This window comes from Somniosus microcephalus, chromosome 4 (genome assembly GCF_052327205.1).
Source record: "Somniosus microcephalus isolate GS21.2 chromosome 4, FLI_Smic_1.0, whole genome shotgun sequence".
NCBI classification, from domain to species: domain Eukaryota; kingdom Metazoa; phylum Chordata; class Chondrichthyes; order Squaliformes; family Somniosidae; genus Somniosus; species Somniosus microcephalus.
Window position 1 is genome coordinate 248,163,658 of NC_140990.1, and position 14,853 is coordinate 248,178,510.

The 14,853-nt window shown below is 43.8% G+C and overlaps 1 protein-coding gene across 3 annotated transcripts in view; it reads left to right on the forward strand.

Moving 5' to 3' along the window:
- Window positions 1–14,853, forward strand: part of LOC147120347 (WAS/WASL-interacting protein family member 1-like) — a 123,774-nt gene that overhangs the window by 107,713 nt on the left and 1,208 nt on the right. For all 3 annotated transcript variants that reach the window (XM_085986145.1, XM_085986148.1, XM_085986147.1), the window contains exons 3-7: window positions 5,359–5,488; window positions 6,546–6,713; window positions 11,039–11,869; window positions 13,863–14,075; window positions 14,565–14,678. In XM_085986145.1, the coding sequence (XP_085842271.1) occupies window positions 5,359–5,488; window positions 6,546–6,713; window positions 11,039–11,869; window positions 13,863–14,075; window positions 14,565–14,678 (1,456 nt within the window). The remainder of the gene's footprint in view (window positions 1–5,358; window positions 5,489–6,545; window positions 6,714–11,038; window positions 11,870–13,862; window positions 14,076–14,564; window positions 14,679–14,853) is intronic.

A 14,853-nucleotide genomic window follows, 5' to 3' on the forward strand; every position in this document is an offset into this window, starting at 1 on the left:
ATCTCGTGAAGTGGTGCGCCGATAACAACCTGGCCCTTAACATCAAGAAAACCAAGAAATCATTGTGGACTTCAGGAAGTCTAAAGGCGGAAGTCACACCCCCATCCACATCAATGGGGCTGTGGTGGAAAGGGTGGACAGCTTTAAGTTCCTCGGAGTCCACATCACGGAAGACCTCTCCTGGTCCCTCAACACCTCCTCTCTGGTGAAGAAGGCCCAGCAGCGCCTATATTTCCTAAGGAGGCTGAAGGGATGTAACCTGTCACCTCTGATCCTCTCTAACTTTTACCGCTGCACAATAGAGAGCATCCTGACAAACTGTATCACAGTATGGTATGGCAGCTGTAGCCACTGACCGGAAAGCCCTGCAGCGGGTAGTCAAAACTGCCCAACGCATTACCGGCACCCGGCTACCGACCATAGAGCACATATACCAGAAAAGCTGTTTACGGAGGTCACGGACCATCATCAAAGACCCTACCCACCCCAGCCACAGTCTGTTCGCCCTCCTGCCATCTGGGAGACGCTACAGATGCATTCGCACCCGTACGACCAGATTTAGGAACAGCTTCTTTCCCAGGGCTGTCATCCTACTGAACTCCACAAATAAACTCTAAAGCCTGCACATCTGCCAATGCACTTTATTATGGTTATGTTTATGTTAATGTATTACAAGCCAAATGAATGTTGAATGTTTAAATGTCTTAATCTAAATGTACACTCTCGGGAGCCGCAAGCCTACATTTCGTTGTACTGCACTTGTACACTAACAATGACAATAAAGTTGATTATTATTATTAATCTCTTATGCGGGACCTTATCGAAAGCCTTCTGAAAGTCCAAATACACCACATCCACTGGTTCTCCCTTATCTATTTTACCAGTTACATCCTCAAAAAATTCCAGTAGATTAGTCAAGCATGATTTACCTTTTGTAAATCCATGTTGACTTTGTCCGATCCTGTCACTGTTTTCCAAGTGCTCTGCTATTACATCTTTTATAATGGACTCTAGCATTTTCCCCACTACCGATGTCAGGCTTACCGGTCTGTAATTCCCCGTTTTCTCTCTTCCACCTTTTTTGAATAGTGGGGTAACATTAGCTACCCTCCAATCCATGGGAACTGTTCCAGATTCCATCGAATGTTGGAAGATGATGAATGGATGGTGGTGGGTGGAGCATAGTGCAGGGGTGAGAGTGGATAGAAAGTGAGGGGAATGGAGGGGAGGCCAAAGGATATGGTGGATATTGGGTCCGTCTCTCGTCTCTTCTACTTTTTTTTCCTTTTCTCTTCAGTTTTTTTCTCTTTGTTTCTGCATACCCATTTTTCTCTTTCCTTTCAGCTGATAACAGTGCATTGCGTGATGTGGTGGGAAGGATGCCACCACGGGCTGTAAATCGCATTTTGTGATGGCGGGTGTGGGGAAAATGTGACCTGCAGCCCATGGTGAATCCTGTCCCATCTGGTTCTTACTTTGTCTTCCCCCTTTTATCCTCTCCAAGGCCTGTATCCTGCCACCTCTTTTCCCAGGTAGCATTTACAGAAAATAAATGGAATATATAATTGAAAACTCCAATGTAATCATTTCCTATGGGAATTCCAATGCTAATATGCCCACACTTGCCTGTTATGTTTACTTGTAATGCATGTTTCCCTTTAACATCAGCAGGTGATGCTCTAATTGTAATCTTATGATTTACACCACCAGGTGGTGCTGTGGAGCTTGCTGATCCTCTGCCGCAGCTGCTTTTCTGCAGCTACAGCCTTTAATGTTTCTTATTCTAAGGATACCCACTGTGACTGGAACTCCTCTGGCCAAATGCTCTCTTCAGGCCCCGCTTGGCCAAAACAACTTTGCTACCTGACCTGCTACCCAGTAGTTTCTTTATTCTTTCCCAGCCTGAGGAAATCCCACTGGTGCCCGCACTGTAGACAGGCCCCGCTCTTGCGCTCCAATGTCTCGGCAGCCAGTTCCACTCTCAAAGGGTCCTGTTTTTGAGGATCTCCATTGCTGCCTGACTTGTTGGCTGCAGGACAAAAGAACCAACCACAGAATTGAGGTATAAAATTATGAGGGGCCTATATAGAGTGGATAGAAAGGACCTATTTCCCTTAGCAGAGAGGTCAATAACCAGGGGGCATAGATTTAAAGTAATTGGTAGAAGGATTAGAGGGGAGTTGAGAATTTTTTTCACCCAGAGGGTGGTGGGGTCTGGAACTCACTGCCTGAAAGGGTGATAGAGGCAGCAACGCTCATCACATTTAAAATGTACTTGGATATGCACTTGAAGTGCCGTAACCTACAAGGCTACGGACCAAACGCTGGAAAGTGGGATTAGGCTGGATAGCTCTTTTTCAGCCGGCGTGGACACGATGGGCCAAATGGCTTCCTTCTGTGCCATAAACTTCTATAATTCACAGATAAATAAATTAAGTAAATTAGAACATAACAGATGAAATCAAGCTTCACAAACCGCATGCCAATTGCAAAAGAATTAATTAAGCGTACCCCTAATAAATGGAATAGCAGTTCACCAAGTTGAATCGGCCTTCAGGCAAAGTGCAACACCTGCAAATTCGTTAATTAAATGGAGTCTGGATAAATAACATTGGGCTATCTGCTCCACCCCAGATTCTCTCTGTGGCTCCCAATTTCTGCATATCTCCTGCTCTCTGCACTTCTCTGTATAGTTTCCTTTTTCTAAATCTGCTACTTCCCATTTTATATTTGTTCCAAACTACAGCCCTACACTCTTAACTCCACAAATGACCCACTACTCCACAGATACCCACTGCTATCTCACGCATGCCCACTTTCTGACCACTACCTATCTCCAAACTATTTACTACCCTCTGCCACCCACTGATGCACAAAAACCATTTAGCTTGAATACCCACCACCCAGACTTCACTTCCCCTCTGCCAACCACTCACTACCCACATTCCTCAAGTCCTCATTACACCTATACTTAGTAACTTTCCCCCACTTACTAATTAATCCCTCTGCAATTGCTTACTTCTCCAATTCAGTTTTCATTACCACTGATCTCTCGCCTTGATTACTGTTACATTTTTGGAATGTTTTGAACATTTTTCCTCAAAGGAAAACAAAAATGTTAATTTTGGGATTTTAAAGCATGTATTCAGACAATAGATTTCTTGCCCAACATCCAGTACTGGATGAGCAGAAATTTCCTCCAACTAAATATTGGAAAAACCAAAGCCATAGTTTTCAGTCTCCGCCACAAACTCCATTCCCTAGCATCCGACTCCATCCCTCTCCCTGGCAACTGTCTGAGTCTGAACCAGACCGTTTGCAATCTTGGTGTCATATTTGATCCCGAGATGAGTTTCCAACCACATCTGCTCCATCACCAAGACCGCCTACTTCCACCTCCGCAACTTCGCCCCGCCTCAGCTCATCTGCTGCTGAAACCCTCATCCATGCCTTTGTTACCTCTAGACTTGACCATTCCAATGCACTCCTCCCTGGCCTCCCACGTTCTACCCTACGTAAATTTGAGGTCATCCAAAACTCGGCTGCCTGTGTCCTAACTCTCACCAAGTCCCGTTCATCCATCACCCCTGTGCTCGCTGACCTACATTGGTTCCCGGTTATGCAATGCCTCCATTTTAAAATTCTCGTCCTTGTTTTCAAATCCCTCCATAGCCTCGACCCTCCCTATCTTGGTAATCTCCTTCAGCTCTACAATCCTCCGAAATATCTGCACTCCTCCAATTCTGACCTCTTGAACACCCTGATTTTAATCGCTCCACTATTGGCGGCCGAGCCTTCAGCGGCCAAGGCCCCAAGCTCTGGGATTCCCTCCCTAAACCTCTCCGCCCCTCTCTCCTCCTTTTAAGATGCTCCTTAAAATCTACCTCTTTGACCAAGCTTTTGGTCATCTGCCCTAATATCTCCTTATGTGGCTCAGTGTCAAATTTTGTTTAATGCTCTGAAGTATTAAAGGCGCTATATAAATACAAGATGTTGATATTGATAGGTAGTTCAGATACTAATGAGTTAGGTTTGGTCCCCTATAAGCAGTTTTTTTTTTTAAACACCTTGTCAATCAAAAAACACCTTAGATCCATTGTATGGGAAAGCCTTTAATCTGTTTTTGGCTGTGGATAGAAAGATATAAGAGGCAGGAAACAGGCTGGCAGAGAGACTTTCTAAAACAGGATATTATTCAGGTAGTCAGTTTTTAAAGAGAAAGCTGTGAGAGCTTTCACAGAGACTAGGAGATCAGAAATGCTACAGGAACAGTTAGGAGTCATTTTGTATAAGTCAAGCAAGTTGAACCATTGATGTGAGGAAGCGTGGCATGTTCTTTGCTTTGTATTGTTATACAGATAAGTTGTAATATTTAAATTAAGTGAGTCTGATTTATAATTGCAGTTCTGTATGCTCACCTTACTGTGAAATACAGCCGCTTATTGCTTTGATTCAGGTCTCGTGCTACCAAATATTTGCTTGAGTTTCCTTTGGAGAGATTGAAGCAGTATATATGTGAAAGACACACATATCCAGTTTCAGATCACAAGGGGGTACTAATATTACACCCCCATGGTTCCACTATCTTACTTACACAGCAGTTGACTCATTATTATGACACTCGTCTGCTTACAGAATGACGGAAGCTCCTGAACCTAAAAGTTATCTACAGTAAACCTCAGTTTGTAACAATTATTTACTACCAACTACTCCCTATCCCATCAACCACTCTCTACTGCTACTTAGTACTCTAATTCAACCGCACTTTCCCAATCCCCTCCGCCCAAAATCATCATTCTTTCCTCCACCAACTGTTCATTACTCTCTCCAAACTACCCACTGCCCCACAATACACCTTAATTCCCCACTCCCCTGAACTACTCGTATACCACCTTCCAAATAATCACATAACTAACATCCCTGCACTAACTCCCCATCCTCTCATTTATCATCAGCAACAGCGCAGTACCTCCATTTCATATTATAACAAAAGCAACAACTGAGATTTATATAGTGCATTTAAAGTAGCAAAACTATTTCCTCCAACTTCGCATCAACAATGCAGTGGGACTGAGGGATTAAAACAGAAATATTTAAAGTCCATATTAATTAAACATGGAAACTGTTTCTCGCGTAGTATATGGTATAAATTGTTACAAAATAAAACGGGCATTTTGAGTGCTCAGCCACCCGGGGAGTCAGAGCTAATTGAGCAGTAGCTTGAATCGCTTTACCGAACCAAAAAATACATTGAATTAGAATTACTGCTGGTAACACTATAAAATCCCACGGTAAGATGGTCATCAAGTGACTAACAGCTGTACTTTTTCTTTTCTTCCCTCCTCTTGAAAAAATTAGGCAAATACAGAAAAACCTTCGCTAAACAGAAATGAACAGTCAGGAAGAAATGCTCTTTTGTCCGACATATGCAAGACAAAAAAGCTGAAGACGGCTGTTACCAATGATCGGAGTGCACCAATAGTTAATGGTAAGTTTGAAAAATTAAGAATAAGCTTATTGCTCTAATTTAACTGATTATGTGAAGGTATTAATGTTTTGTTGCATTAGAAAATTATGCTGCACTACTGAATATATAATTTGGGGAACGATAGCATAGTGGTTATGTTACTGGACTAATAATCCAAGGGACTGGGCTAATAATCCGGAGACGCTAGTTCAAATCCCACCATGGCAGTTAGGGAATTTAAATTCAGTTTATTAAATAAATCTGGAATAAAAAGCTAGTGTCAGTAATGGTGACCATGAAACTACCGGATTGTTGTACAAACCCAACTGGTTCACTAATGTCCTTTAGGGAATGAAACCTGCCATCCTTGTCTGGTCTGGCCTATATGTGACACCAGACCCACAGCAATGTGGTTGACTCTGAACTGCCCTCTGAAATGGCCGAGCAAGCCACTCTGTCGTATCAAAAAACTGTTACGATTGGGGATGGGCAATAAACACTGGCCTTGCGAGCAACACCCACATCCAATGAATAAATAAAAACAAATTTCAATGTCTGTACCTCCTATATGAATTTACATGCAATATATAATCAATTTACACACTGTTAAAACACCTCCACAGGCACAATTTAAGATTTGCACTTTGTAGCCATTTGCTGTTTTAAAATTCTTCTTAAGTTTGTTTACTCTTTTCTAACCCAGACACCAGGGTTCGAAAACCTTTTTGTTGTTTTATGACCAAAAGTATTTTTCGCCCAAATTGTGTAGAGGAAAGAAAAAGACACATTCAGCTTCCACATGAAGATATTTCTCATTGGAATAGGAGGCAATGACTGACCGGAAAATACATTCATTATATGGGGATAACATTTCCAACTTTAATAACCAGAAAATCAGGAATAGCGCAAACCAGCTACATTGGCCTCCATACCAGATTCTCCAATCTGCACGCTTGGCAAATGAGGCGACGCGCTAGAAGCTACACCTCATAAAATATACCCGATATTACTGTATTATGGGGATGGTTTATCAATTCTTTCACAAATAATATATCAATTGTACTCTTGTTTTAAACAGCACCTAAAGGACCTGGTGGCGGCGGCGGTGGCGGCGGCGGTGGCGGCGGCGGTGGTGGTGGCGGTGGTGGTGGCGGCGGTGGTGGTGGTGGAGGATCTGCTGGTTTAGGTGGATTATTTTCAGGGGGAATGCCAAAGCTTCGGTCTGCAGGAAGCCGAGAGAGTTCAGGTAAGTTGCAATTAATTTTAAACTTGCCTAATAATTTCTAATCACCTGATTTTTTTTATTTTTACATATTTACTAGTTTCTATTTTGATACTGTGCAGTTTCCTTAATAGAGTTACTTACCTGATTTATGTTGACTGATATAGTTGGTGAAAGCTACTGTGTGTTTTTAATCACATTTTTGTGCTTATTGCTTTGTGGTATATGGAAGGAAGTATAGCTACGTGGCTGATTTTTGATTAGGGTTAAGAGGTTTTTTTTGTTTGCAAAGACATACAGAGGATATAGTCAAAGTTATTGCAAAGAAAGGTGTCTTTTTTTATTAATTCATGGGATGTGGGCATCGTTGGCAAGGCCAGCATTTATTGTCCATCCCGAAATGCCCTTGAGAAGGTGGTGGTGAGCCGTCACTTTGAACCTCTGCAGTCCGTGAGGGAAAGTATTTCTAAGTCAGGATGGTGGGGAACTTGCAGGTGATGGTGTTCCCATGCGCCTGTTGCCCTTGTCCTTCTAGGTGGAAGAGGTCGTGGGTTTGGGAGGTGCTGCCGAAGAAGCCTTGGTGAGTTGCTGCAGTGCATCTTGTAGATGGTACACACTACAGCCACGGTACGCTGGTGGTGGAGGGGGTGAATGTTTAAGGTGGTGGATGGGGTGCCAATCAAGCGGGCTGCTTTGTCCTGGATGGTGTCGAGCTTCTTGTGTTGTTGGAGCTGCACTCATCCAGGCAAGTGGAGAGTATTTCATCACACGCCTTACTTGTGCCTTGTAGATGGTGGAAAGGCTTTGGGGAGTCAGGAGGTGAGACACTCACCACAGAATACCCAGTCTCTGACCTGCTCTTGTAGCCACAGTATTTATAATGTAATAATGACCTGGATATTACTGGCATCCGAACCGAATGCGCATTTGCCTGTTGCAAGACCCCAAAAGAAAAGTTGTTGTCGGGCACTGTGTGCGTAAGTGTACCTGGGATCACGAGGGCTGGTGCTCCAATCAGGAAACAGAAGCGCGCTCATTCTCCCCCACTAGATACTGTACTGTGGTATTTTCTAGAAAGGATATAGCAGCTAATTGATAAAAGTTTTTATGCATTTTGTACTGAGAAAGTTCGCCTGTAGATACAGTGAGGGGTGTAAGCAAGTGTATTTTAGATTTTTTTTTTAATTTTCAAAACTGTCAATTCCCCGAACAGTCTCTCACTCTACCCAGCCTGGATTTACATTCCTTTTCATATATATTTAAACAAAAAAGCATCAGATTGACGGGTTTCCCCTTACGCTGTGCAAACAGACTGCTGCGCCTGTTTGCACCAGCCGTGACATTTTCGTGCATCATCGCTGGGCAGTTGGTGGGCAATTAGTTGAACTCTGTGCCAGCAATTAGGATTTCAATGTTGGAGTGGATGATCTGTCACAAATCGCAAGTTCAGGATTTAGCGCATACGGAAATCCAGAACTTGCTGTCTGTTTCAGAGGTGGTATGACGTCTTACTCTGAGAGTATGCCATCATACCGACCACAAATTCTGCCCCAAGATGTTGTACACTATCTGATATGGATCATCCGAGTGGATGATCCATGTTGGTGGTCTCCTGAGGTCCCCACCATCACAGAAGACAGTCTTCAGCTAATTCGATTCACTCCACGTGATATCAAGAAACAGCCGAGCGCACTGGATACAGCAAAGGCTATGGGCCCTGACAACATCCCAGCTGTCGTGCTGAAGACGTGTGCTCCAGAACTAGCCGTGCCTCTAGCCAAGCTGTTTCAGTACAGCTACAACACTGGCATCTATCTGACAATGTGGAAAACTGCACAGTTATGTCCTGTCCACAAAAAGCAGGACAAATCTAATCCGGCCAATTTCCGTCCCATCAGTCTACTCTCAATCATCAGCAAAGTGATGGAAGGTGTCGTCGACAGTGCTATCAAGCGACACTTACTCACCAATAACCTGCTCACCGATGCTCAGTTTGGGTTCCGTCAGGACCACTCGGCTCCAGGCCTTATTACAGCCTTGGTCCAAGCACGGATAAAGGAGCTGAATTCCAGAGGTGAGGCGAGAGTGACGGCCCTTGACATCAAGCCAGCATTTGACCGAGTGTTGCATCAAGGAGCCCTAGTCAAACTAAAGTCAATGGGAATCGGAGGGGAAAGCTCTCCACTGGCTGGAGTCATACCTAGCAGAAAAGAAGATGGTTGTGGTGGTTGGAGGTCAATCGTCACAGCCCCAGGACATCGCTGCAGGAGTTCCTCAGGGCTGTGTCCCAGGCCTAATCATCTTCAGCTGCTTCATCCATGACCTTCCCTCTAACATAAGGTCAGAAATGGGGATGTTCACTGATGACTGCACAGTGTTCAGCACCATTCACAACTCCTCAGATAATGAAGCAGTCCATGCCCACATGCAACAAGACCTGGACGACATTCAGGCTTGGGCTGATAAATGGCAGTTAACATTCGCGCCACACAAGTGCCAGGCAATAACTATCTCCAATAAGCGAGAGTCTAACCACCGCCCCTTGACATTCAACGGCATTACCATTGCCGAATCCACCACCATCATCCTGGGGGTCACCATTGATCAGAAACTTAACTGGACCGGCTACATAAATACTGTGGCAATAAGAGCAGGTCAGAGGCTAGGTGTTCTGCGGTGAGTGTTTCACCTCCTGACTCCCCAAAGCCTTTCCACCATCTACAAGGCACAAGTAAGGAGTGTGATGGAATACTCTCCACTTGCCTGGATGAGTGCAGCTCCAACAACACTCAAGAAGCTTGACACTATCCAGGATAAAGCAGCCCGCTTGACTGGCACTCCATCTACCACCTTAAACATTCACTCCCTCCACCACCGGTGCGCCATGGCTGCAGTGTGTACCATCTACAAGATGCACTGCAGCAACTCGCCAAGGCTTCTTCGGCAGCACCTCCCAAACCCATGACCTCTACCACCTAGACGGACAAGGGCAGCAGGCGCATGGGAACACCACCACCTCCAAGTTCCCCTCCAAGTCTCACACCATCCTGACTTGGAAGCATATCACCGTTCTTTCATCGTTGCTGGGTCAAAATCCTGGAACTCACTCCCTAACAACACTGTGGGAGTACCTTCACCACACGGACTGCAGCAGTTCAAGAAGGCGGCACACCAGCACCTTCTCGAGGGCAACTAGGGATGGGCAATAAATGCTGGCCTTGCCAGCGATGTCCACATCCCATGAATGTATAAAAAATAAAAAAAAAAACTGACTCCATAGATGAAAGAAACATGAGGCCCAAAAATCCCAGCAGTGACTCCCTGCATCAGAAGTTCCCATGCCCTTCAGAGGGACCCAGCATATGGTCAATGCAAGTATACCTCGTCAGACCAGGTATACCTCTCTGGCTACCTGTGGCTATGGGGCCCGGCTGCGATTGAGGCCTGGAGCCCTGAAGAGCAACATTTAAAATAAATAAATAAATAAATAAAATCAATGTGGCAACTGTACGGGCGGGCACTCTCACTGTATTTATGGTCAGAGGACCGGCCCCCTCCCCTGCTCTGCCACCTCCACCGGACTTTCCAGACTTAGGCCAATGTCAGGCACCCCAGAATCCTCCTCAGTAGTGCAGGCACCTGCTATTGGCATGATAATTAAGAGGCCTCCCCAGATCCCATCGACTTTGGCGGGGCAGCACTGGACGTCCTAGTACTTAAACCAGAATTCCATCCCCCCCCACTGCGTCTTTCCAGTGCCACTTTGTGGGTGGTGATCAGAAATGCGAATTATGAGTGTGTTCAGAGTTTCACTATGTCAAGCGGTAAAGACCAGAATCCCTGGTGGACAAAGGAGCTGCATCAGATCAGAGCCTACAGAAATCTGGTTGCCCACTTAACAATTGTTCACATTTGTTATAGCAAAACTATTTTATCAGGACAAACATTAGGGGCAAGTTTTATTCGTTGTCCTTCCATCAGTTTACAATTTGAAATTGCTATACTGAGAACAAAATAGGTGATTGCCTCTCGTCAGTGTAATTTAAAGTCCTAATTGTAATCCTAAAGTCCCATGTCATGTTAGTTTGCACATTGCATGCAAATGTGGGTTTCAAGTACCTTGGGGAGAAAAAGACAAAAATGCATAAAGGAAAAGGGTCAGTCTGATTGGTCCGAGTCCACTGTAGGAAGTAACTATACGGTATGTGCCAGTCTACTATTCAGGCAAATGAATTGCTGCAGAACAAAACTATAAAGTAAAGAAAAGCTAATGTTCCTGTTCTAATTGTTAGCAAATAAGCTGTGTTAAACTCTTCCTGTAAATAAATTTATTACATTTCCATCCACAGATTCTGGAGGAAGCAGACCACCAATTATGCCTCCTGGTGGAAAATCAGCTGGTCCCAGACCCTTTGCAACAAGCAATGCTCCACCAAGGTTTCCTGGGTCATCTCCTTTTCCAAGGAGTAATAACCCTGAGCTACCAAGAAATAAAGTCCCTCCACCAAGTCAACCAAAGTTTTCAAGGCCAGATATAGGTTCAAAGCCTGATGTCGGACCACCACCTTTACCAAATGCACCACGACCATCAGCATCAAGTATGCAGAACAGGGGTCCTCCACCTTTTCCAGGAAATCGATTGTCAAACACAGGACCTTCTCTACCAAATCGCAATCAAGGGTCTTCTCGTCAATTCTCTCCAACTCCTCCGCTTAGCAGTGCAAGTAGATCTTTTCTGCCTCCTACCCCTGGCAGGGTTGCTGAAGATAAACCTTCTCCATCAACTCCTCCAAATCTCAGTACAAACAGACCTCCACTGCCTCCTACTCCTATTAGGATGACGGATGATAGGCCTCCACCACCTCCTATGACAAGTAGGCCCTCAATTAACAGGGATGGCCCTCCACTTCCACCACCACAACATCAGAAACCACCTGTCCCTCAAACACCTAGATCAATTCCCTCTTTCCAAGCTCCTCCCCCACCACCACCTAATCGGCCAGGACCACCTCCCACTCATCCAAGCACTGCTACAGATGTTGAAATTCCAAGGCTTCCTCAACGGAATTTGTCCCTCCACAGCACTTCTTCATCAGCGTCACCTGGGCCAATTCGAAGTAGTCCTCTTCCTCCCAGTGAAAGACCTCCACCTCCTGTAAGAGAACCCCCTAGCAGATCGGGTATGTTCACCGAACATTGCGCTATTTTCTCTTGTTTTTTTTTTGTCCTCCACCATTTGTAAAACTAAGGTTAAAAGCTAAGGTTTCTGCTGATTGGTTGCAGTCTGTGTTAATCTCAGCATCTATTTGCCATATAAGAGCTTTGTATCTGTTTGTTATTCTTTGAGCTCAACCACTGATTTCTTCCTCTTCCAAAGTTCCGATGGCATAACTTGTTACCTTCTGCTGCTCCTACTGCAGAAGTGGCCCCAATCTGCGCTCTGTGCTACTGAGGTAGTCTTGACATACATACTCCCTTTTCCTTCCTGCAATCTCCCCACTTCGCAGTATAAATGCTTAGCAAATTGGGGGGGGGGGCGGTAGGGGGAGGGGGGGAAGTGTTAGCGAGCCAAATAGCAAAAAGTGGTAGGAAATGATGGGGGGGAAAAAAGGAAAGTAAAGAAATGAGGATAGTGAAAGTGAAGGGTATGGAGGAATGGGAAGAGAACTCGTGGGCGGGATGTAAAGGAGAGGAGGGAGGACAGAGAGAGATAACTGGTTTCTGTTTCTCTTCCCATTTAATTATCCAGATTGTTGAAATTTGTGCAAAATTCATATCCTTGATTTGAATGGAACAAAAGAACATTCGTTAAAAAAAGTGTCTGAGCTGAATCAGAAAATTATGTCTGGTTTCAAAGTGACAGGAAAACAAACAGTATGCTCTGATGTAGAAAAGCTCAAATTGCAAAAATCTAATTTGGAAATATGGGTTGATAAAAGAAAATCGCTATGTTAATAGCCTCTTCCTTATGTCTGAGAAATCAATAAGATGGCACTAAGCTTCTTTGTGTTATCTTGGCCTAATGGTAGCACTCTCTCCTCTAAGTCAGAAGGATGTAGCTTCAAGCCCCACTCCAGTGACTTGAGCATATAGTCTAGGATGACACTTCAGTGCAGTACTGAGGGAGTGCTGCATTGTCAGAGGTGCCATCCTTCGGATGAGACATTACATCAAGGCCCCACCTGCCTATTTAGATGGACGTAAAAGATCCTATAATCAAAGAAAAGCAGAGTTCTTCTCATGACCTATGCAGCGGCTAGCCCTCAATCAACATCTCAACACTTCCAAGAACAGATTAATTGATTATTTATCTAATTGCGACCTTGCTGTGCACAAATTAGCTGGTGCATTTGCTTCATAACAACAATGACTACAAAGTAATTAATTGGCTGTGAACACTTTGGGGAGTCCTGGGGATGTAAAAGGTGCTATCAAAGAAAGTCCTTTCTTTCTTTCAATTTAAGTTTGGGATTTCTAGAGTGTATAAGAGTAGATTTTTTACAAAACTCAAGAACAATCAAAGCCTATGGTGTAGTATGGCATACATTGTGAGTGGGGTTAAGGACACTAAAAATTGGGGGACTGGTAAAAACAAGGAGAAACGGGGAAAGGCAAAATTTTAGAAACGCTTCAACAGTGGCCTGTTTCTGATCAAATGCAATCTAATTTGATTTAGCCTAAAGTTTAAAAAAATATATTTTGACGATGAGGAAAAAGAGACTGGCACTTTTATTTTAAAGACTTCCTGCAATAATCCCTAGTTTAAAAAATATAGCGGAAGCATAAATATGGATAATTTTATGGCGATCAAAATAGAATGTAGATTTGAATTCCAGTGTCGTCGTCAAAAAGGTCATTGATGTACACACTACTCGTTTCCTAGAAAAAAACTTTGACTTCCGGGGAATGATTATATGGGACTGCTCTGAGCTCTGGAATTCCCTGCCTAAACCTGTCCGCCTCTCTTTCCTCATTTAAGACGCTCCTTAAAACCTACCTCTTTGATCAAGCTTTTGGTCACCTGCCCTAATTTATCCTTCTGTGGATCGGTGTCAATTTTTTTGTCTTAAAATACTCCTGTGCAGCGCCTTGGGACGTTTTACTACATTAAAGGTGCTATATAAATACAAGTTGTTGTTGCACACTAATTATTTTCTGAACTTCTTATAACAGGACCTCTTCCACCACCACCTCCAGTTGGCAGAAATGGTAGCAGCCAGAAAGCACCAGCTGTCCCACAGCCCCCAAGTAGAATGGGTTCAGACATCTCGAGGAGTGGCTTCAGACCCCCACTTCCTCCTGACCGAGGAAGTCCTGTTGTCCCACCTCCCCCACCAACGTCAATGAGGAATGGCTTTCAGGAGTCCTCACAGTCAATGTGTGAAGGTAAATAATACCCCTATTCTCCCCGCCCCCCCCCCCCACCCATTTTTTTCAGAATGTATACACAAGATTGTTGCGAGATAACACTTAAATGATGTGTAAAGTTTGAATTGGTGGCAGTAGTCAGACTACTGACTGAGTTGTGAGGGAAATTCAATTGACTTAATTTACTTCCATCTTTCATGTTCCAACCCTGAATTCTGTGTTGCATCTCTTCTGATGGCAGGCCAACTTGCAGCCGAGAGCCCAGACCATACCGCTCTGTGGAACTGCTACACTATATGGTAGTGCTCTTTATTGCTGGAGATATTTCATGAAGTCCAGGATCAATTGTTGGATTCAATATTAAGTTTATATTATTTCCCAGAAATAAGTTACAAATATTGGCAATATATACATTTTGAAATGTTAAAATTTGTCTCCCATATAAATGTAGATATTCTGATGTCCGTGTATAGTAAAATTAATCATTTGTCTTTTCTCTGACCACAGATGAGTGGGAAGGCAGATTTTCTTTCCATTCCATCTCTGATTTTCCACCACCGGAACCATATTCAAATTTCCAAAAAACTTATCCTAGTAAACAGAGCAAGGCAGAGAACAGAGGTGAGTAGCAGAGGATCGTTTCAAATGCCAGTTATGAAGTTTGAAGCATTAAGAACTAAAAAATCTCCTTCCTTCATTTAAAAAGAAGTTTATAATTATTTAATTTGTGATTGTTAGCCAGGAATTGTATTGCTTGGTTTCTCCTTTTCACACAGGGATTTTATGGAATAATTCA